The 23,880-nt window shown below is 42.5% G+C and overlaps 1 protein-coding gene and 1 long non-coding RNA gene across 2 annotated transcripts in view; one reads left to right on the top strand and one right to left on the bottom strand.

The window, feature by feature from the left end:
- Positions 1 to 6,110, bottom strand: part of hdac8 (histone deacetylase 8) — a 36,473-nt gene extending 30,363 nt beyond the window's left edge. Inside the window, exons 1-3 of the mRNA XM_036957748.1 lie at positions 5,860 to 6,110; positions 5,700 to 5,752; positions 5,005 to 5,135 (exon numbers count right to left, since the gene is read on the bottom strand). Of these exons, the coding sequence (XP_036813643.1) occupies positions 5,005 to 5,135; positions 5,700 to 5,752; positions 5,860 to 5,970 (295 nt within the window). The 5' untranslated portion in view covers positions 5,971 to 6,110. The remainder of the gene's footprint in view (positions 1 to 5,004; positions 5,136 to 5,699; positions 5,753 to 5,859) is intronic.
- Positions 6,111 to 16,519: 10,409 nt separating this feature from the next.
- On the top strand, positions 16,520 to 18,437 carry LOC110500935. The gene is made up of 3 exons (XR_002470181.2): positions 16,520 to 16,591; positions 16,673 to 16,825; positions 17,717 to 18,437. It is a non-coding gene; the product is annotated as an uncharacterized LOC110500935 (long non-coding RNA).
- Positions 18,438 to 23,880: the final 5,443 nt, after the last annotated feature.

The following is a 23,880-nucleotide window of genomic DNA, read 5'->3' as shown; positions in this document are numbered from 1 at the left end:
TGGGCTCCAAAATTACTGCCACCCCTGACTGGCAAAGCACAAACAATACTTTAAAAAATAAACAATATAATTAGAGAGAAACTCAATATGCACATGAGAAATACTATACTTTATTAATGTTTCAATGGAACCAACCAAAATCATACAAATATTTAATACAAACACATTTCACCAAAATCAAGCTTTCATAATTATTGGTACTCCTCATTTAGTACTTAGAGCAACCACCTCTGGCATGGATAACAGCATGGAGTCTTTTTTACAAGATTAAGGAACACATTTGGAGGGACTTTGGACCATTCCTCTATGCAGATCCTTCACATTCTTGGGTTTGCGCTTATCAACTGCCCTCTTCAACTCAGCCCACAGATTATCGATTGGATTGAGATCCAATCGATAATGGCAGAACATTGATTTTGTTGTCACTGAACCATTTCTGTGTGGATTTTGTTTTGTATGTTTTTTGTATGTTTTGGGTCATTGTCTTGTTGGAAAGTCCACCTATGGCCAAGTCCCAGCCTTCTGGCAGAGGCAACCAGATATGCTTAACACCCCGGCAGTCCTAAAAATCTAAGCTAGATGCCCTCAATCTCACACAAATCGTCAAGGAACCCACCAGGTACAACCCTAAATATGTAAACAAGGTCACCCTCATAGACGTTATCCTGACCAACTGGCCCTCCAAACACCTCCACTGTCTTCAATCAGGATCTTAGCGATCACTGCCTCTGCCTGTATCTGCTACGGGTCCGCAGTCAAACGACCACCCCGGATTACTGTCAAACGCTCACTAAAACACTTCTGCGAGCAGGCCTTTCTAATCGACCTGGCCCGGGTATCCTGGAAGGATATTGACCTCATCCCGTCAGTTGAGGATGCCTGGTCATTCTTTAAAAGTAACTTCCTCACCATCTTAGATAAGCATGCTCCGTTCAAAAAATGCAGAACTAAGAACAGATATAGCCCCTGGTTCACTCCAGACCCGACTGCCCTCGACCAGCACAAAAACATCCTGTGGCGGACTGCAATAGCATCGAATAGTCCCCGCGATATGCAACTGTTCAGGGAAGTCAAGAACCAACTAGAACCAATACACGCAGTCAGTCATAATTTAAAAGCAAAGGCCAGCTTTTTCAAGAAGAAATTTGCATCCTGTAGCTCTAACTCCAAAAAGTTCTGGGACACTGTAAGGTCCATGGAGAACAAGAGCACCTCCTCCCAGCTGCCCACTGCACTGAGGCTAGGTAACACAAGGCTAGCCTACCTGGTTAAATACATTTTTAAAAGTTAAAAAGATTGTCAGCCAAAATTTCCCGATACTTGTTGGAATTCATTATGCCATCAATCTTAACCAGTGCCCCTGGACCTCTGGAATTAAAACAGCCCCAAAACGTCACTGACCCACCACCATATTTCAATATTTCACCGTGTGTATGAGGTGCCTCTTCTTGTATGCAGCTCTGTTTCAACGCCAAACATGCCGATGCTGTATCTGACCAGAGCGCCTTCTTCCAGTCATAATTTAAAAAAACACTTGGCAAACTCCAAGCGCTTGCTTCTGTGTCTTGGGGTCAGAAGCAACTTTCTTCTGGCAGCCCTTCCAAAGAGCCTGTGGTTGTGGAGGTGGCAGCCCTTCCAAAAGACGCCACCAAGGCCTGCAATTCTTTCAGTGATTCTTGGGGATTTTGTTGCTTCTCACCATCCTCCTCCCTATCCTGGGGGGCAAAATGCATTGGCGTCCTCTACCCGTGAGGTTTTCAACTGTTCCATATATTTTTTTTTTCTTTCTTTTTTTCCATAATTGCCCTGACAGTGCAAGACTTACCGATATCTGAACAAGAGAGCCTCATCGAAATTGCAATTTATGTGAGAGTGGATTCCTGGCCCTCATTAGCATGAAAACTAAATACAGGCACAGATTGTGTGGAAAATGATTTAAGACAGACTCTCACCAATACAACCCAACATTGCAAGTTATGTGCATCCTTTCAAGCACACCCTTCTCATTAACTTGTGGTAGAGTTATTCACAATATTCAATGAACAAATACATTTATGTAAGATGGCTAAATAAAGAGCAAAACTTGATTATTATTATTATTTGTGCCCTGGTCCTATAAGAGCTCTATCACTTCCCATGAGTCGGGTTGTGACAAAAACTCACACTCATTCTTATGAGTAATAAATGTATTGTATAGTGTGTGTGTGTGTGGCAGGCTTACAATGATGGCAAAAAACAACATTTGAGAGGGCACTGACCCTGTTGCTAGCGGGGGTATGCAGCTGGAGGTTGAATGTTTGAATGGGTACGGGACATTAAAAGTTTGGGAACCACTGCCCTAGAGCACACACACACGAAAAAAGATACATACCTCGGCCTAAACATCAGCGCCACAGGTAACTTCCACAAAGCTGTGAACGAGCTGAGAGACAAGGTAAGAAGGGCCTTCTATGCCATCAAAAGGAACAAAATCTGACATACCAATTAAGATCTGGCTAAAAATTCTTTCATCCGTTATAGAACCCATTGCCTTTTATGGTTGTGAGGTCTGGGGTCCGCTCACCAATCAAGAATTCACAAAAAAATGGGAGAAACACCGAATTGAGAGTCTGCATGCAGAATTCTGCAAAGATATCCTCCGTGTACAACATAAAACATAAAATAAAGCATGTAGAGCAGAATTAGGGCGATCACGGTAATTATCAAAATCCAGAAAAGAGCCGTTAAATTCTACAACCACCTAAAAGAAAGTGATTCCCAAACGTTCTATAACAAAGCCATCATCTACAGAGAGATGCACCTGGAGAAGAGTCCCCTAAACAAAGCTGGCAGACCTGGCAGACCTGGCTCTCAAGAGAAAACAGGCTATGTGCATACTGCCCAAAAAATGAGGTGGAAACTGAGCTGCACTCCCTAACCTCCTGCCAAATGTTTGACCATATTAGAGAGACATCTCCCTCAGATTACACAGACCCACAAGGAATTTGAAAACAAACCCAATTATGATAAACTCCCATACCTACTGGGTGAAATACCACAGTGTGCCATCACCGCAGAAATATTTGTGAACTGTCGCCACAAGAAAAGGGCAACCAGTGAAGAACAAACACCATTGCAAATAGAACCCATATTTATTTTCGCTTTTGTACTTAACTATTTGCACATCGTTAAACACTGTATATTGACATAATATGGAGAGAGAGAGCGAGAGAGAGAACCAGACAGCTGTGGAGAAGAAACAAAGGGAGGAAGCAGAAGATAAATAGAGACAATGAAAAGGAAAGGTGGTGAAGGGAGGGATCAATGGAAAGATGGAGATAAGGTGAGATTAAGACGTTTTTAGAATAGAAAGGTTAGCAGAAGAGGAGTGTTAACCCATTAAATAACAACAGAAAGGGGTTGCATCTTTCCTGTCTCCCACCCACAGCCCTAGAGTGTTGATAACATGCTGACCTAGGGAGAATCTAAATTATATTTCTTTGATTCCTCATGTCCTCACCTCCCTCTCAAAACACATAAGATATTCTGCGCCAATGGGCTTTGAGGAGACAAGGAGAGAGGACACAGGGAACCAATACAATAAAGGAAAAACAATTGAGATTCACCCTTGGTTGATATTTACTATTGAGATTCACCCAAAATCTTAATTCTGAAAGACACATATGGGGTAAATTTGTGAAGTGTCTTCTGTCAGTAGGAATGCCAATCTGTCATTTGTATATATTTAAGCATCAATGGAGGTTTTCTAATGTAAATTGATTATGTAACCATATTGTGTTGCCAAAAACAGCCGTGTAAACCTTTCGCCTGGTGGTGTGTCGTTTTCTTTTCCAGATTTAGAGCACCCTCTACTGCTAGCATGAGACCATTGCATGAATGTACTCTCCCACTTCCCTCTCAGTCATTGATTTCAAAGTTTTACTGTTAACCTACAAAGCATTACATGGACATATTCCTACATCTCTCTCCAATTTGGTCCCGTCATTCATACCTACAGGTACACTACGGTCACAAGACACAGGCCTCCTTACAGACCCCCACAGTGGAGGTGTCATAATACCCATAAAACCTAGGGGGGTCAAACAGGGAAATGGTTCCAATTGTTTTTCTACCATTTATTTTTCCCCATAGGGGATTTTTTAGAAACATTTCAAATAAGAGCCTAGACCCAAAACCCAGAATCTCTTGTGGCACAGCTAACACTGCGATGCAGTGCCTTAGACCAACGCACCACTCGGGAGTTGTTTAGGTTTTATACTGCAAGGTCTACACCTTCACTCTTACAGTGAAACATTTTGTCCAGCAAATTGTCTAGAAGGGATTGAATTTGTTGTTGCCTAATCGTTTCTTAGTAAGTTTCTACACTACTTTCCTTCGATCTATAGAATTTATTAATATTATTCCGTTCCTTTGGCGTTGATGCCTCATGATTGAGTATTGTTCTGTTTAAGTAGACTGATTTTGTTGTGATCTGTTAAGGGTGTCAGTGGGCTGACTGAATGCTCAGAAACTCTCGGTTGAGGTCAGTGGTAAAGTAGTCTACAGTACTACTGCCAAGAGATGAGCTATAGGTTAATCTACTGTAGAAGTCCCCTCGAAGCCTACCATTGACTAGGTACATACCTCTCTCCCCCTCAACCCCCCTTCTCTCAATCCCCTCCCCTCCTCCCTTGAGCCTGCTGGTTATCTATTAATATTTGAACATCTTGAAAAACTATATAGCCTTTATGGCCATGTACTCTTCCAATCTCCACTCAGCACAGCCGTGAAGAGGACTGGCCACCCCTCAGAGCCTGTTTCCTCTAGGTTTCTGCCTTTCTAGTGAGTTTATCCTAGCCTCCGTGGTTCTACTTCTGCATTGCTTGCTCTTTGGCATTTTAGGCTGGGTTTCTGTATAAGCACTTTGTGTCAATTGCTTATATAAAAAAGGGGGCTTTATAAATACATTGGATTGATGTGTGTCAACGTAAGTAAAAGAGATCCTGCTCTTTCCTCTCCTCTTACCCAGGCCAAAGTCCCCGGACTGGGGGTCATCATTGTCTCCATCCTGGCTGATTTTGTGGAGGTGCTCCAGGTAGGCGTCTGTGTGGAACTTGGCCATCTCCTCACTGGTCGCAACACGGGGCTTCACAACACTGAAAGAATGAACGGACCATAAATACTGAAGGACTGTTCTTGAGTTTGTATTTAGTTACTTTACAGGATTCTAATCCATATTGTTCGAGAACTGTAGATAGAGTTCAGAATGTGGTACTGGCATTGGAGCAGGGTGGTAAGGTTAGCTATTTAACTAGTTGGTTTATTCTAACCGAAAAATAATAGCAATAACTTGTCAAACGTCCATATAATGTAGGTAAAACAAGTACCAAGTTCAGTTGGTTAAACAAAGGAAATGGCTTAGCTAACGTTAGCCAACATAGTTAGACAGCGCACTAGCTCTGGTCCATACGCATGCGTTCTGCACTTTGAGCTGCATGCTAATATAATGCGCGTTGGTCAGCGCTAGACTGGGGGTAAAAGTTGTTTCCTATTTTGGAGAAATGACACCAGGTGCACTCCATACAGCATTCTACAGTCTAGTCAATTATTTAACAAACTTACCCAGTGCGAGAGTAGAGGGCAACAGAACAACGCCCTGCCAGAGCTAACGTTAGCTAGCTCAATCCCTTATTTTTGACAAACATGCAAAGTAAACTTACCTCATGTGTTGAAGTAAACCATAAGCTTCTATGAGTGAATGCACCATACTTGCCTAGAGACACGGAGTAAAAAAAAATCGTTCAGTACTTGTAAATAATGACCAAAGTATTGCCTCTCTGGCGAGCATCCATAGCTAGCTAGCGTTCCCATTCAACTCACCCGGTTGGGGACTTTTGATAGCGAGTCGCATGTCTCGGTGTATTGAGGACTATAGACATACACAACTTTGCGTTTGGAAGGAGAGTCATTTGAGTCTCCTTTACAACTCATTTATATTAGTTAGTGTACTTCTGTGGATAAAACGCTTGAAATAAGTAAACATGTGTATGAGACAGCTAGTTTCTGCACAAATGCAGATGGTGTCCCACTATCAACATTCCCCGGACAAAACGGAAACCGTGCTACCCGGAACTTATGTAAAAAACCATTTTTTAAAAGCTTGATTAAACCAAAGATTATGGATATACTGACAAGATACATGTCTCTCCGCCCTAACAATGAGAGTCGTTCTCCACAAAGTGGCACGACGGGCTGTCGAGCTCCAACCTACCATTTCTTTAGATTGGTGGATACATCTCATTACTGTAATCTATTTTGGAAGTAGGTTTGTTGACATCAACCGCATGTTTCAATGGAGAGAGACGTTAAACTAGCCTCATACTATGAATAGACAACTCTCTATGTCACATGTCCTACTTATTTCAGTACATTAATTCGTGTAACATATCAGTTTGCAAACAATGTAAAAACAAAATATATATGTATAATTGAGTTAATAAAGCTGCATACAAACAGTGTTCTCTTTTTTGTTTTCTTGAGTAATAGGCTGACTACAATGCTCGAGTCTTGTGAGCGAGCGTTGCAAAATACATTTAGAAATCTATATTATTCAATTAGTGCACCCACACGCGCCAAAGAGCGTCTGGGTTGCCAAGTCCTGCCTCTCCCATCTCCTCATTGGTAAGACCCTCTGGGACCGAGAGACTGAAAAACAGCTTCTATCTCAAGGCCATCAGACTGTTAAACAGCCACCACTAACATTGAGTGGCTGCTGCCAACACACTGACACTGACTCAACTCCAGCCACTTTAATAATGGGAATTGATGGGAAATGATGTAAATATATCACTAGCCACTTTAAACAATGCTACCTTATATAATGTTACTTACCCTACATTATTCATCTCATATGCATACGTATATACTGTACTCTATATCATCGACTGTATTCTTATGTAATACATGTATCACTAGCCACTTTAACTATGCCACTTTGTTTACATACTCATCTCATATGTATATACTGTACTCGATACCATCTACTGTATCTTGCCTATGCTGCTCTATACCATCACTCATTCATATATCCTTATGTACATATTCTTTATCCCCTTACACTGTGTACAAGACAGTAGTTTTGGAATTGTTAGTTAGATTACTTGTTATTACTGCATTGTCGGAACTAGAAGCACAAGCATTTCGCTACACTCGCATTAACATCTGCTAACCATGTGTATGTGACAAATAAAATTTGATTTGATTTGATTTGAACTATTGACGCGTGAAGAAGGTAGACTAGACCAAACATTCACAGTCTGCAGCTAGTTATGTAAAGTAGTCTGGGAAAATTTGACCAAAGACGAGAGGGAAGAAAGGACATTGTGACTCTGTAAACAACTTTTCCTGTGGTGCCCCAAATTCCTAATGAGTTAATTGTTACGTTATTAATTAAACGTAGTATGCAATTATTCGATAAATAGCAGTCATCACATTAATGATAGTGACGTCACAACAGTGGTTTGTAAGGAATCCGTGACAGTGGCTAACTGCAAGCATTGCAAAGCAATCACTAGCCTACTATTCAATGGAGTGGCTGTATGGTCCCAAATCTGGGATTAAGGGGCTCTTTCCAAGTTTAAAATGACAAACATTCAACATTGGCCATGCTGTCAATTAAGCATGATTTGTTAGGAGCCCATATGCCTCACCCTAATACTGTGGTCTATTTACCCCTCTTAATTTCACCTACTGTTCTGACTTGGTGGTGCACATGTATCCTATAACCTGTTTTAGAGAAATGTAATCATTGAATATTGTAAGAGCTTTCCTTGTCTGCTATATGCCCCCTTTATTTACAGTTCTGACTTGGTGTACAGGGAGAACACTGTAAGAATGGCCCATGTTCTGAATTCTGTCGCTGTACATTTCAAAAGTGCTAAACAAATAGTTACATTGACTACGTCCGTCCTAGCTCGCTCATTGTCTTAATTGAAATGACAGATTGCCTCTTATCCACTTTTCGTCCCCTTATGCCATAGTTTGTACATCGCAATTGTCAGTAGAAACCACATTTGTTTTAAGCAAGTCAGCCATATCAGCTGTTTTTTTAAAGGCACTAAATGAGGCTGAATGAACTGTTTCTCTGCCAGACAAGGCTCCGATGATAGCCAGGTGTAGCAGTGGTAAAATGTTGGGACTGCTGTTGAGACAGCTTTATGTAGGCCCTAACAGTTTGTGGGCACCATTTGTCACCGTTATAGTGCAATTTATGTATTGTTTAGTGTTGTGTTGGTAGTGGCTTTCCTGGCATGCATCCCACTTTTTTTTTTGCCCCTCCAAGATTTTACATGCTAAAATCTCCACTATAATGCAATGTTGCATATCTCACTGCTTTCTTCCATGCACTGTGCTCTCCTGATGCCAAATAATGAACACTTCTCAATATTAATTAAATGGATTGTGGTGAGTAAACGCATGGAATATGGTGTTAATAATATTCCTAAAAATTATATTAGCAAGTACAAATTACAAGTGCATAACTATATCGTAATTTTCCATGAAGATAACTCTTGCAGATAATATGTACAAACGCAGGCACTGAACACTCTTACAAATCATGATTTTGTACTATTTGTGGTAACACATCACAGTTTCCAAGGTCAAATAGCTACAGGACAATATTTCTACCTATTTAATTACACAAAAACACCCCCTCCGACCCCACTGCAGTAACAACACTTCACAATTTTACACACATACAATCCTTTCACATTCATATTATCCTTTCTCCAACTAAATAGTCACAATGTTTGCAGTTATATTACACAACACTAGGATGTTAGTCCATCCATAAAGATTAGAAATGAAACAAAATGAAATTGTCAGTGCAAACCTGTCAATGACTCTTTCCCAAGTGTGTTAGTATATACAGTTGAAGTCGGAAGTTTAAATACACCTTAGCCAAATACATTTAAAGTCAGTTTTTCACAATTGCTGACATTTAATCCTAGTAAAGATTCCCTGACTTAGGTCAGTTAGGATCACCACTTTATTTTAAGAATGCGAAATGTCAGAATAATAGTAGAGCGAATTATTTATTTCAGCTTTTATTTATTTCATCACATTCCCAGTGGGTCAGAAGTGTATGTAAACTTCCGACTTCAACTGTATATCTTTGGCAATTGTCATGATGCATTCTATCTTGGGTCATTGGGCTCTTAACCAGATATGTAGACGTCTTAATGCACTGAAAGATCTCTCACAGCTGCTAACTCTGATGGTCAGTGCATCCTGTACGATTGCTTTCAGTAACGGGAACATATCATGGTCTAACAGTTTATCCACACAGGACGTGTCAGAAGTGGCATAGCATCTTCATTTTTTTGAGAGGTAATGTTTAGCAAGAACTACTTCATCTGGCTTGAGGGGAATATGACATGTTTGCCTTTGTTGAACCAAACTTAACAGGAGAGATTACTGCTTCCAAGGTTTCCTTTTTCCAAGCTATACGGAGGGTGCTCTACAACAGCAGAGACCTGAGGACACCATCCAACCTGGAACTGTGAGTAGTGTTTGGTCTGATGCTATTTTGAAATCCAAAAAGAAAAAAAAAGAAAATAAAAATAAAGTACATTACAATTATATATTTTACGGGAACTGACAGCTGAGTTAAGGCTCCCAGGCTTGTAAGGACAGACCAGACATAACTTCAATTAGCACTAAGGTGTGACGTAAAAGGTGTTGAAGCCTTTGGGCCCAACAAGTGGCAGGAGTCTTTGAAGCATCCTCTGAAGCATCCTCTGAAGCCCCTTCCTGCAAAGACCATTCACTGGCATTTTCTACAAGAAATCTGCCTCCAGAAATAAAAGCTTCTCCCAAGTGGGTGTGACACCTACTTCTGTTGCCTGCTGCACTGCTACTTGGATTCCACCCGGCGATCTGTTCACCGTCTGGTACAGGTACCCCCACCACACTCACCCCTCTTTCCTGAGCTTTTGCTCGGCTCCAGCACACACCCACTGTTGGGGTGAGTGACTCTATAGCTAGGCCCAAGTCATTATATATATTTTTTTTCTTGTGCATTTTGCTATTTGCCTCATGAATCCTGCATACTTTGTTGACTACTACCTTTCTTTACCCAACTGTGGGACAGACTGTTTGTTCCCACATTCGGGACTCTGACTCTCTATTGGTTACACAGACTTTAGGCCTCCCATCCTATTCTAACCACCACTCGCCGGCTTTGTATTCATGTTACCTGATGGAAATGCTGTACAATATGATCTTGTTGCCATCTGATGCACATTCAGATGTCATAAATCAGCCCTGCAGAGCTCTCCCTGTACTATGCCGTGCCTTGATTGTATTACTGTTGATGATATCTGGAAATGTGCATGTATTGTTGCTAGCCCCAATTCTGACTAGTGCTCTGATATCTGCTTCACTGATTTCTGCTCTCGTAAAAGCCTGGGTTTCTGCACGTTGACACAAGAAGCTTATTACCTAAACTGGATCAATTGGAAGTGTGGGTTGACACAAGAAGCTTATTACCTAAACTGGATCAATTGGAAGTGTGGGTTCACAGCTCCAATGCAGATGTGTTGGTCATTACTGGGACGTGGTTAAGGAAGAGTGTTTTGAATACTGATGTTAACCTTTCTGGTTATAACCTTTTTCGGCAAGACAGATCTTCCAAAGGTAGGAGTGGCAATCTTTACCAAGGAAACGACTGAACAAATGAACAACGAAACAGCACAGCAAGTAAGTGAAAGAAATAGGTTTTGATTATGTTTTACTGGTAATTGGGACATATGTAAATGCCAACAATATGTTTTTGGTCAGTGTGGTGTGTGTTTAACCTTTTATTTAACTAGGCAAGTCAGTTAGGAACAAATTCTTATTTATAATGATGGCCCAGACGACGCTGGGCCAATTGTGCAGCGCCCTATGGGATTCCCAATCACTGCCGGATGTGATACAGCCTGGATTCGAAACAGGGACTGTAATGACGCCTCTTGTACTGAGATGCAGTGCCTTAGACCGCTGTGTCCATGTTTGCGTGTTAACTATTTAACTGTACTAGAATGCTTAAAAGGCCGCTAAAATTTTAAATATCGGCTATCGGTATAGGTTTTTTTTGGCAAGGAAAATATCAGATATCGGTATCGGCCAAAAATGTAATATCGGTGCATCACTTATAATAACAGAGAGTAGCAGCGATGTAAAATAGTGATAACACTGTCTTGAGGAATAACATTGTCAACTCAATAGGCATCAGATAAAATGGATCCTATTTTATCTAGAAAAAGAAAGAAAACAGTTATATAATCTCCCACCAATACCAAGTCTTTCCATCTTAATTAGTAGACCTTCTCTCCACATAGAGTCATAATCCTTTTCAATGTAAAAAAAGACAGTAGCCATTTGTCTGTCGTTAGATGAATGAGACCAAAGCGCAGCGTGGAAAGTGTTCATGATTTTTAATACTGAACTCCGACAATACAATAAAACACAAAACCGAACGTAACGTTCTGCAGGGCTAGACAGCAACTATGCAAAAACAAGATCCCACAATCTAAGGTGGGAAAAAGGGCTGCCTAAGTATGATCCCCAATCAGAGACAACGATAAACAGCTGCCTCTGATTGGGAACCATACTAGGCCAACAAAGCAAGAGAAACATAGATTTGCCCACCCAAGTCACACCCTGACCTAACCAAATAGATAATAAACAACGCTCCCTAAGGTGAGGGCGTGACAGTACACCCCCAAAGGTGCGGACTCCGGCAGCAAACCTGAACCTATAGGGGAGGGTCCGTGTGAGCATCTCCTCTCGGTGGAGGTTGCGGTGCGGGATGCAGACCTCGCTCCACTTGAGGCTCCCCCCACTTTGGTGGCGCCTCTGGTGCTGAGATCGTCGCCGGGGACTCCGGACCGTAGATCGTCGTCGCGGACTCCGGACTGGGAACTGTCTCTGGAAGCTCCGGACTGGGGACCGTCGCTGGAGGCTCCGGACTGGGGACCCTCGCAGGCGGCTCTGGACTGGGGACCCCCGCTGAGGGCTCTAGGCTGCAGACTGTCGCTGAAGGCTCTGGACTGCAGACCGTCGCCGGAGGCTCTGGACTGCAGACCGTCCCTGGAGGCTTCGTGCCATAGATCATCACTGGAGGCTTCGTGCCATGGATCATCACTGGAGGCTTCGTGCCATGGATCACCACTGGAGGCTTCGTGCCATGGATCACCACTGGAGGCTTCGGGCCATGGATCACCACTGGAGGCTTCGGGCCATGGATCACCACTGGAGGCTTCGGGCCATGGATCACCACTGGAGGCTTCGGGCCATGGATCACCACTGGAGGCTTCGGGCCATGGATCACCACTGGAGGCTTCGGGCCATGGATCACCACTGGAGGCGTCGGGCCATGGATCACCACTGGAGGCTTTGTGCCATGGATCATCACTGGAGGCTTCGGGCCATGGATTATCACTGGAGGCTTCGTGCCATGGATCATCACTGGAGGCCAGTTGCGTAGAGCTGGCACACGACGCACTGGGCTGGAGAGGCGCACTGGAGGCCTGGTGCGTGGAACTGGCACAGGGCTTACCAAGCTGGGCAGATGCACAGGAGACCAGGTGCGTGGAGCTGGCACATGATATACTGGGCCGTGGAGACTCACCAGAGGTCTGGAGCGCAGAGCTGGCACAACTCGTCCTGGCTGGATGCTCACCCTAGCCCGGCAACTGCGGGGCGCTGGCACAGGACGCACTGGGCTGTGAAGGCGCACCGGAGACACAGTGTGCAGAGCCGGCGGAGGATATCCTTGCCGAAGTGACGCATCGGAGACCAGGAGCGCTGAGCCGGCACAATCTGTCCTGGCTGAATGCCCACTCTAGCATGGCAAATGCGGGGAGCTGGTATAGAGCGCACCGGGCTGTGGATGCGTACTGGAGACACAGTACGTGTAACCGCAAAGCATGGTGCCTGAAGGGTCACACGCTCCTCAAAGCGACTGTCTTGCTCCAGACTCCAACCCCTCCAAACTCTTTTGTCCCTGTTAAGGGAATTTTTATCAATGATGACTAATTAGGTATACATTTCAATCAGGACTGACTAGTCCAAATGCTATTATGTACTGTACATATATGAATTTTCTCTTTTGCTCCCATTCCCAATTGTATATAATATAGTCAGGAGTTTAGAACAGTGCCTTTGTACAAATGAATGAACTATCTCCAGATGGCAGGGACGGACTATCTCCAGACTGTCTAGAATGCTATCTACTCTGACTGACCTTGGCTTCAGGCGAGGAGGGAAGGCTTGAGAACTATAGGGCCTCTCTACTAGTGTCATGAAAAGATAGAACATTTAGAAAACGCTGACGTCATTTTCAGTTTATAACCTGTGGAAAAATGTGTATGTACCCAGTACTCTCTTGAATTAAACGCTGTTACCTGACTTTTAAGACCGGGGCTCTGTCCATTCTTTTAAAAATATAGGGTCTTACAAGCCCTTCGAATGCATTGACAGAGTAATGAATTCTGATTGGGAAATAATACAGAGGAATTTAGAATTCCTTTAACAGTCCCTCTCCACTGCTCACCACTCCTCGCTCAAACGGTCCAAGAATTCCTCCTCTGTCTCGGACTCACCCCTCACACCGACGCCTACGTCATCTGCCCCCGGGGCTGACTCTCGGGTTTCCGTCGTGTCCTCTCCTCCTGACCAGGCTGCTTGGTCCGTTTGTGGTGGGATCTTCTGTTACGTCCGTCGATAGATGAATGAGACCAAAGCGCAGCGTGGAAAGTGTTCATGATTTTTAATACTGAACTCCGACAATACAATAAAATACAAAACCAAACGTAACGTTCTGCAGGGCTGGACAGCAACTATTCAAAAACAAGATCCCACAATCTAAGGTGGGAAAAAGGGCTGCCTAAGTATGATCCCCAATCAGAGACAACGATAAACAGTTGCCTCTGATTGGGAACCATACTAGGCCAACAAATAAATAGAAACACAGATTTGCCCACCCAAGTCACACCCCGATCTAACCAAATAGAGAATAAACAAGGCTCTCTCTGACAATTGCTTACTTTTACAAATGCATCCAAAGTAGATCTAGCTTTACGGAATCCACTTTGACATTGACTCAATAAACCTCTATGTTCCAGGAAATATGACAATCATCTTTTCCATCAGTTAGAAGTCAGTGCTATTGGTCTATATCTATCAGCACATGAAGGGACCTTACCAAGCTTTACAAGAGGTCATATTACTGCACGTTTCCAACCAGGAGGTATAACCCCCTCCAAATAGTATTAAATAATCCCAGGGGAACATGCATGACCTCATCAGGTAGATGCTTAAACATTACATAGCATAACTGATCATGACCTGGGGCTGTATACCCACAGCCTATTTAGGCTGAACGCATCTCATGAATGGTAAACCCAGCATCCAAAGACGTCAGCAGTATCCCTTTTCTTATACACATTAACATGCACATTTAAAATATCATACCTGCATCGCTTATATGTATCTATTATGTACCCCAGAAAATGTCTTCCCCAACAAGTTAGCCTTTTCTTTCATTTTTTGACCCACAACCAAAATTGCAATTTGAGTGGACTTGCTTCTTTCAGTCATCTTCTTCAAAATAGACCATACATCCCCCAGCTCAGTATCCCTGCCTATTGTAGAGCAGAACTGTCTCGATGCATTTCTCTTTTAGTACGCCCTACGTACTAAAGCTCTCATCCTTTGGAAATCAAGTAGATTCTCAGGAGTCATATTCCTACGCAACACTCTGTAAGCCCTATATCTTTCTCGAATAGCTGGAGTTCACTCTTAAGTTCACTCTTCACTCTTGGAGCCACCATCATTTTCTCACCCACTTCACTCACTGGTACATATAAATTCACAGCACTCAAAATCAGAGGTCACAGAGGCAGCACATACTGTTCATCAACCAGCCTCTCCAACAGACTTTACGTAATGAACGCAAAACTTTTCCCAGTCTGCTTTATGAAAGCACCATCTTCTGAATGATACCCTATCTGGAATAGTAACATCAAAGGTCATGGTACACGAAATCGGGAAATCTTCACTTACAACATTAGAATCATTCATTCCATTCCATTCACACACAGCCAGTGTGAGGTCCAGGCAGGATGTAATCCCTCTAACATCAACTCTTGTACTACACCCATCATTAAGACATACTAATGCTCTTGTTTCCATCATATCTTCCACAATAGTATCATTAGCATTTGTATGTGTGCTACTATGTGTATGTGTGCTACTGCTAAGTGCATTGAAGTCACCCCACCATCGCTCTATAGAGCCCAATTCTCCATATTTCATCAAACATCGCAACAGATAGTTGACGACAAGGGTTGTAAAAATGTTGTAACTTAATATTACGACCTGCACTGTAGATTTCCAAGATCACACATTCATATTTGTCACCTGTGCTCCCTCTCCGGCCTCTTGGTCACCAGGCTGCTCGTTATGGCGCACATTTGTCACCATCATTACACAGACTTGCATCAGACTCACCTGGACTCCATCACTTCCCTGATTACCTTCCCTATGTATATATATATATATATATATATATATATATATATGTCACTCCCTTTGGTTCCTTCCCCAGGCGTTAATGTTTCTGTGTTGCTTAGTTTGTAGTAGGTTGTGTTTATTTATTAAAACACTCACTCCCTGAACTTGCTTTCCGACTCTCAGAGCACATCGTTACAATATTCAGATGGGACAGGTATATTACGATATGCAAGACCTTCCCTTATGAACGTAGCACACCCACCACCCTGTCCAGTTGACCGATCTGATTGAGCAATAACCAGGAATAATAAAATCAAGAAGTGGTCTAAGCCATGTTTCTTGAACACATATCACATCAAGTTTGATCTCTAAATCAATTACATATTAGCAATAAGGCTACTGGCATTCCATGGAAGGATAACAAAAACCAAAGCTCTTGTCATCATACTGAGACAATCCATAATTAGTATTATTTGGAGTCAACATATCATCAATCTTGGTGACAGTAACATCTGCCAAATTCTGCACTGCCTACAAACTCTGTTGCTGCTTCCACAATGATCTTCAAATTGGCAGTTCGTTTTTCCACAAACACAGTCAAGTTGATAACCATTCCAATGAAGGCTATGAAGTCAATGAGATGAACTATTAAGTTGTCCTTTGACATGACACATTTGTTAGAGCAAGATTTCTGAACAGGTATCGTATCTGTGTCTAGACCTAAGCAACATTTTCTACAGTAGTTTCACTTATTCCAGGAGACTATTATCTCCATCATTCTGCCTGTTATGCTCCCCAGTTTCTGTCTTGTTTTGGGTTTGTATGTGTGTTTGTATGTGTGTATGTGATTGGTCGGCCCCATCGAAGATTGGCGCTCTGAACCCACCCTCTCGTCAGGGGAAACAGCTGTTTTCAATTACCAACTCCTTCTCCAGCTGGATAAAAGCCAGTGTTCCTTTGTCAGGAGAAGATTGAGCTTCTATGATGTCCTGTGTTGGTTGTAGGCGAGTGACAGTTTTGTTGAAAGTCTTTTGTAGCAACTACTTTTGAGGTATGTGTATGGCAAAAGCACTGTGTTTTTGATAATTGTAATTATTCACTTTGTTAGTAATTATTCTGTTTTTGTTCCCAGGGAGGAAGGGGTTAGGCATCTTGGGAGTGTTTAAGCAAAAGGCCTGTGGACATGCATAACCTGTAGTATTTACTGTCTATGCACAGTAGGTAAGACCTGGGCGGACCACCCCCTGTATTTTGGTTAGCGTGCCAGGAGGTGCTTAAAGGTTAGGTAAGTAGTGGGTAGGCAGGTGAGGGGGGCTCTAACTTTTACTTTATTTGCTTTAGTCCAGCCCCTTTCCCCACATTACTGTGTTAAGGAAATAAGTTCCCTGTAAATGGTAATATTCTCTATCTCTGTCATCCTTACCCCGCACCTACAATCACATACCTCTTTCACTCCAGGGGGAGTTGAGTGTAGCGTGTTCTCTCCAAGAGGCGTACATAACACTGCCTAATAATTCCACCAGTCTGCCTTGCAGCCTCTGCATAAGACATTAAGAGTTATTTTTTTATAGATTTTTTTTTAAACATTTCTAGTCTCTCTGTGATTGGCCTCCACCAAATTCTGCACTGTCCCACATTCACCATAATCATGTTTCCTTCCCCTCTTTGCACAGAGCTGCTGCATGTCCCATGCTTTGGCATTTAAAAAACCTTAATGGAGATGGGACAAACTAACAGTGAAAGCCCATCGGTACTTTCTTAGTTAACCTTCTCAAACATTAATAGTACTGACAGGCTTTCACTTTCTGCACCTTTTAAATAGTAATATTTAAAATTACTAAATCTGGTAGCTTTGTATACATTTATTTAAATTTGCATCGGGCTGCTTCTTGTAAGATGCCAGCAAAGTCCGATTCTGGGCAGATTCAATCAGTTCCAGCCCCCTGGAACAGGGCAGCTTCTGGGCCAATTCCTTGTTGAGAGCTGGGAATGAGCCAGGCTAATGTGACTGCACCAATCTCTTAACGAATAGGGTGTAGATGAGACTCCGTGGTCCTATCGAACACATTACTTTTGTTTTTCATTACCTTCACCCTGTTCACGTTCTCAACACTAGAAGTGCCACTGCTGTCAACAGCGCTAAAATCATGGCCTTTCTTTTTACTTTTCCTTTCAGCACAGATCATCCAGGTCCACGACTTTCATCATCCCCATCCATACTATCATCCATGTTGACCAGTCTAGCACAGCTGTTGCTAAAACCAACAACCACAATTTAGAACGATGGTCGTCCTGACCTCTCCAGTTCTGTTACTGGCAAGACGAAGAGGCATTCAGTTTTCTGTTTTCTATCAGAAAGGATACCCGTCAGGTTTATTCGATAAAAGCAATGTCAAAAAAATAATCATTGCAACATTTGTAATGAAGGGCAGATATAGGAGAAATGTTTAAGATCAACATTTTTATTAGTTGGACAGGATTTTTATTGTCAAATTTTCTTTGTGACAAATTGATGGAAACTGTTCAAATAAATTATGATTTCCAAATTAGGCACTTCATGCAGATTTGTGGACTCGAGTCACATGACTTGGACTTGAGTCTGACAAGTCACAAATGTGACGACTTGAGACTGGACTATTAGGCTATCCATATAAATGTACGGTTTAGCAATCTGCTACGGACGCATCTTTGCCACAACAGGCTACCTGGTATTTTTATATTTCAGTTAGGTCTAGCTTGGTGGGTTATAATTATATACCTCAGTGGTGCAACTGCACATGTCTAAACATAGCTGTAACATCACGCTACTTTCAATACTTATGGGATGAAGACGTAACAAATTCTGCTGAATTAATGACGATATTTGTGAGGAATAAAAAGACTACAGACAGAACATGTAATCTTATCAACAGACATTCATGAAGAGGGCACGACAAAACCCATTCCCCCACAGGAGGCTGGAAAGATTTGGCATGGGTCCTCAGATCCTCAAGTTTCTACTGCTGCACCATCGAGAGCATGCTGACGTGTCAGAGGAAGGCCCTAATCATACTGTTCTCTCTCCTATCGCACGGCAAGCGGTACCAGAGCGCCAAGTCTAGCTCCAAGAGGCCTCTAAACATCTTCTACGCGCAAGCCATAAGACTCCTGAACATCTAATCAAATGGCTACCCAGACTATTTGCATTGCCCCCCCCTCCCCTTTACGCTGCTATCTATGCATAGTCACTTTAATAACTCTACCTACATGTACATATGACCTCAACTAACCGGTGCCCCCTCTTTACCGGTACCCCTTGTATATAGCCTTGCTATTGTTATTTTACTGCTGCTCTTGAATTATTATTATTATTTTTTTAATTTTAAGGTATTTTATCTGCATTGTTGGTTTAGGGCTTGTAAGTAAGCATTTCACTGTAACAGTGAATGTACACTAGATAGCGGCAAATTTGCCGCTTACGCTTTGAATACACCGACTGCGTCGATACATCAATGCTGCATAACATTTTGCGCAGCTGGCCAACTATACTGATGCAGGCACCTTTTGTAGATGGTCGCATGCGGTTGGACACATGGGGAGAATCATTTTCGCAGTATCCTCAACCGTGTCTTTTCGACACAACTGCTTGTCTTGTTTTGCACACTTTGTACAAAATAAAATGCAGTACTACAGGATATTTCTTAACGTAGCTCTTTATTAGCTAGCTATAAATGGCATGTTCACGTATCGCCAACCAGGATCAAACTGCCCATGACCTAACCATTTGGGTGGTCTTAACCAATCATAGCACAGTATGATACGGCGGTAAAATGCATCCAATTACAATTCAGTATGTTTACACGTGAATATTACATCTCCCTTCTTTAAAACAAAAGAAATGTTTACATATTCTAAGGGTTTCTTTTGATACATGCTCTGTAGTTTGAACTCAAGGTAAGTAACCATTTATATTACAGACTACACCAACTGAATCAACAGACTCATAGAAACAATGATCCAACATACTGTTACTTTTCAGACAAGGGATTCCCAGCAACTCAGCTTTCACTGTAGAAATAACATATTCACATTTCAAACAAATACAGTACCTAAGCATTTCAAGTGAACTTTCAATAACAAGTTTACAGTCTGGAACTCTTTTAGGGCAGCGATCCGCCTACACCCTTTGACATTTCACAAGTCTAGGACAGCTCTGGCCTTGACCTCTCTTCCTGACCTTGTGCGATATGATGCTGAGCATGCTTCTGTGTCAGTCAACAGTTCTTGTGGTGTTGCAGGTAAGTATGGTGTATGTTGTGCTGTGTGTGTGAGTCCATCACGTTCTCTTTCAGGGGAACAGTTCATCTCATCAGTGTGTTGTTCTTTTGTGTTCAGTAGGTGATGATTGTGGCGGTACACCGCTCCTTCTGCGGTGTGGATGTGATATGAACGTTCAGAGTCAGCTGGCTGGATGACGACTGCTGGCTTCCAGAGGCCATGCTCCTGGATTCTAACTGACTCTCCGTCGATCAGTGGTGGCAGTGGTCTAGCTGAACTGTCGTAGTATCGCTTTTGTTGTTGTCTCTGTGCAATTTTTTTTATGCATTTCCTTGTAGCTGACAACCTCAGGTTGCAGCTGTTGGTTGGTGCTGGGAAGGATTGAGCGAATTCTGCGGCTCATCAACATCTGGGCTGGTGATTTAAAGTTGTCAACTGGAGTGTTGCGGTATTCAAGGAGACTGAGGTAATGGTCTCTCTTGTCTGCTTTTGCTTTGTCCATGAGTGATTTAGCAATCTGCACAGATTTTTCAGCAAGGCCATTACTTTCAGGGTAATGCGGGCTTGTGGTGACGTGTATACCCTCATGCTTTTGTGAAGGATTCAAACTCATTTGATTTGTAACAGGGCCCATTGTCAGATATTAAAGTCTCTACAATGCCATGCCTGGCAAAGGCTGCTTTCTGCTTGTGTATCACAGCTGCAGATGTGGTGCTGTGAAGCTTGTCGAGTTCGAAGTATTTGCTGTAGTAGTCCACAGTTACAATGTAGTCCTCATTGTTCCAGGTGAACAGATCGGTTGCCATGACCTGCCAGGGTCGGTCTGGGATACAGTGAGGTAACAGTGGCTCTTTGGTGTTTGAGGGGCGTCGTTCAAGACATATGGCGCATTTACCAACAATGTCCTCTATTTGTTTGCACATTCTGGGCCAAAACAAAATGTCCCGTTCTCTCCGTTTACACTTTTCCATGCCCATGTGTCCAGCATGGATCTTTGTCAAAATCTCTTCTCTGAGACTGGAAGGAATAATGATTTCTCTCCTTTGAAAATGAGTCCGTTGATCTGTGATAGTTCATCACGATGGTTCCAGAGTTCTGAGACGCTGAGGTCATTTGTTTACACATATGAATATTACACTGCTGACAGCTACAGGGACATAAACACCCAAAAAATGCTGCTTGGAGACAAGTGTCCACGATAGTGGGATTGCCAGGTCAGTTTAGTAGTGAGCTTGTGCTAGATGTTAGCTAGCTAACCTAGCTTATGAGGTGTGTGTGTGTGTGTGTGAAAGGAATAGTCATATAAATTGCTAGTTACTACCCCTGATAACTTCACCAAATAATCATGTTTGAAAGAGTGTGAATGTCAGATAAATAATAATGGTAGATAATACTGCACCCCTGATAATTTGGTCAGATAACCGTGTGTACAGTAGGTGACATGTTCATGATAGCTGTCTAATAACTATAGTTATGCTAGGTAATTTATTTATTTTATCCGTTATTTTACCAGATAAGTTGACTGAGAACACATTCTCATTTGCAGCAACGACCTGGGGAATAGTTACAGGGGAGAGGAGGGGGATGAATGAGCCAATTGTAAACTGGGAATTATTAGGTGACCATGATGGTTTTAGGGTCAGATTGGGAATTTAGCCAGGACACCGGGGTTAACACCCCTACTCTTACGATAAGTGCCATGGGATCTTTAATGACCTCAGTCAGGACACCTGTTTTATCGTCCCATCTGAAAGACGGCGGCCTACACAGGGCAATGTCTCCAATCACTGCCCTGGGGCATTGGGATATTTTTTTAGACCCGAGGAAAGAGTGCCTCCTACTGGCCCTCCAACACCACTTTCAGCAGCATCTGGTCTCCCATCCAGGGACTGACTAAGACCAATCCTGCTTCGCTTCAGAAGCAAGCCAGCAGTGGTATGCAGGGTGGTATGCTGCTGGCATAAATGGTTTGGCTTATGTTCATGTCTATGTAGAAGAAGATTTTAAGAAGTGGAGAGGACTCAGGGACAGGCATCAGAGAGAGAGAAGGGCAGAGAAAGAGAAGAGGTCTGGGTCAGCAGCTTCAGGCCAGCAGCCTTGGAGCTTCTGCTACATTCTTTCTTTTCTGGATCCATTTATTGTGCCTATGGCAACAAGTGGCAATTTCACAGCCAGACCCTCTACTACACCATCCACAAGTGTTGTCCCCACTGATGCATCAAGGCCCTCAACGTCATCTACAAGTGTGACCATCGGTGCAGCGAGACCCTCTACAACATCATCCACAAGTATGACCACCACCGGTGCAGCCATGGAAAATGAAATGGAGAAAGCACCTCTGGATCTAGGACCACCTGAGATTATGAACCTCACGGAAGTGACCAGAGGACCTTGAACAGAATTTGGCCGTGGAGAGAAACGGAGAGAGAAACGACGTCACACCAGGTGTCATCGGAGGTACCAGCCCCCAGATCCACTCAACTCATTTCAGCAGAGGCTCCTCCAAGCCGCCGAGGGGGATGCAGCCCAACCTGATGCTCACAGGAAGGAGGATGAAGAGACCCTCTTTGCCATGAGCCTGGTGCCAACACTGAAGAGGCTGCCTCAGCAAAGAAAAGCAGCAGTCAAGGTTAAAATGTATCAGCTGCTTTTTGAAGCCGAGTTCAATGGTACGTTTTTTTTCTCCACATCACAGGTAGTGTCATAAGTGTTGCGGCAGTCAAGTAAAGTAGGTCATTTTTACAGTATACTCATGTAGGCTAATTGGTATTTCAGATCAAAGTATTAATGAGGCAAATGTATAGCTGTTGTTCCTAGGTTAGAAAATATCCCAAAACAAGTTTGCTGTCTAAATATTTGCCTGTCATTCATTCTTTTGATCTGAAATACAAATTCCATGAGTAAATTGTGTATTACCAACTTTACTGCACTATTCCAATATTTATGCCTCTAACTACACAAGCAGTATTTAGTTAATATAAATCTCATATTTTATGGTGTTCTATTATGTTAAGCTTGTATGTGTTTTTCTCTTCCCTTTCAGAAATGGAGTCAATTTAGCCGACCAGCTCACCGGAAGGACAGGAAGAGGAGTTGTCTGGTTGTTGTTTTGACCTCCCTCATTGTACCTTCCTTTTCACACACGTCAGTTCAGTTTAAATTCAGTCAATTCATAAAGTCATTTGTTTATAAAGTCTTAGGATAGCATTCATTAGTGTTAGATTTCTGAATTGACAGAATTGAAACTCATCCACAGATGCTCTTGTTGGTTTCTTATGAGACTAAAGGTGAATATTTCTTTCATTTAAAACCACTTGAAAACCAGGGTGTTGAAACTTTTTGTGAAGTTATGTTCCATCAACTGGTCCAGGAGCCATTTGTTTGTTTAGCTGTGTTATGGCTACATATTAATTTTCCTTTTTTCAGAGACACACACACACACACACACACACACACACACACACACCTCACCTCCGTACCTCAGAATTCCAGTGCCCTGCCCTCTCTTTATGGCCATGTCTGAAGTTCCCCTACTAAGTCTAGGCTTTGAGTAGTCCCTGTATCTGTCTGCAGTTGTGCCAAAAATACATGCTCTTGTTGTTCTCTTACAGATTACAGGCTACACATTCATTTTTTACACGCACACTCAATAGTTTTATTTTTAAACATTTTTACAACACACATACCTATCATGTTCTTTCCTGTACTTGAATACTTATGTTTTCATAGTCGGTTGTTTATTAATCTCATTTAGACTTAATCTGCTTATTTCTTCCCTACACCTTTACAGATCTAAGACAAGATGAAAGTAAAAACATTCCCTTCCCAACTTGTTTTTTTCCACTTGTATTTTGTCATGCCAGTGAACATGGTGGTAAACTGTACTATTTGTATGGACCCTAGGTTACCCTTTCATCATATTAACTGTATGTCGTATCACTTTAATTAGTTCTCCCGCTCACCTGATGTACCATGCCAGGTGTGTATAATACTGATGTTAATGGGAGAGGGAAGTGGTTAAGGTCTGGTCTTTACTCCCAAATGTCACCTAAATATAGCTTCCAAACAAAGAGAGACAATGAT

Source organism: Oncorhynchus mykiss, chromosome 21 (assembly GCF_013265735.2).
Source record: "Oncorhynchus mykiss isolate Arlee chromosome 21, USDA_OmykA_1.1, whole genome shotgun sequence".
NCBI classification, from domain to species: Eukaryota; Metazoa; Chordata; class Actinopteri; order Salmoniformes; family Salmonidae; genus Oncorhynchus; species Oncorhynchus mykiss.
This window is presented reverse-complemented; position numbering and strand designations above follow the sequence as displayed.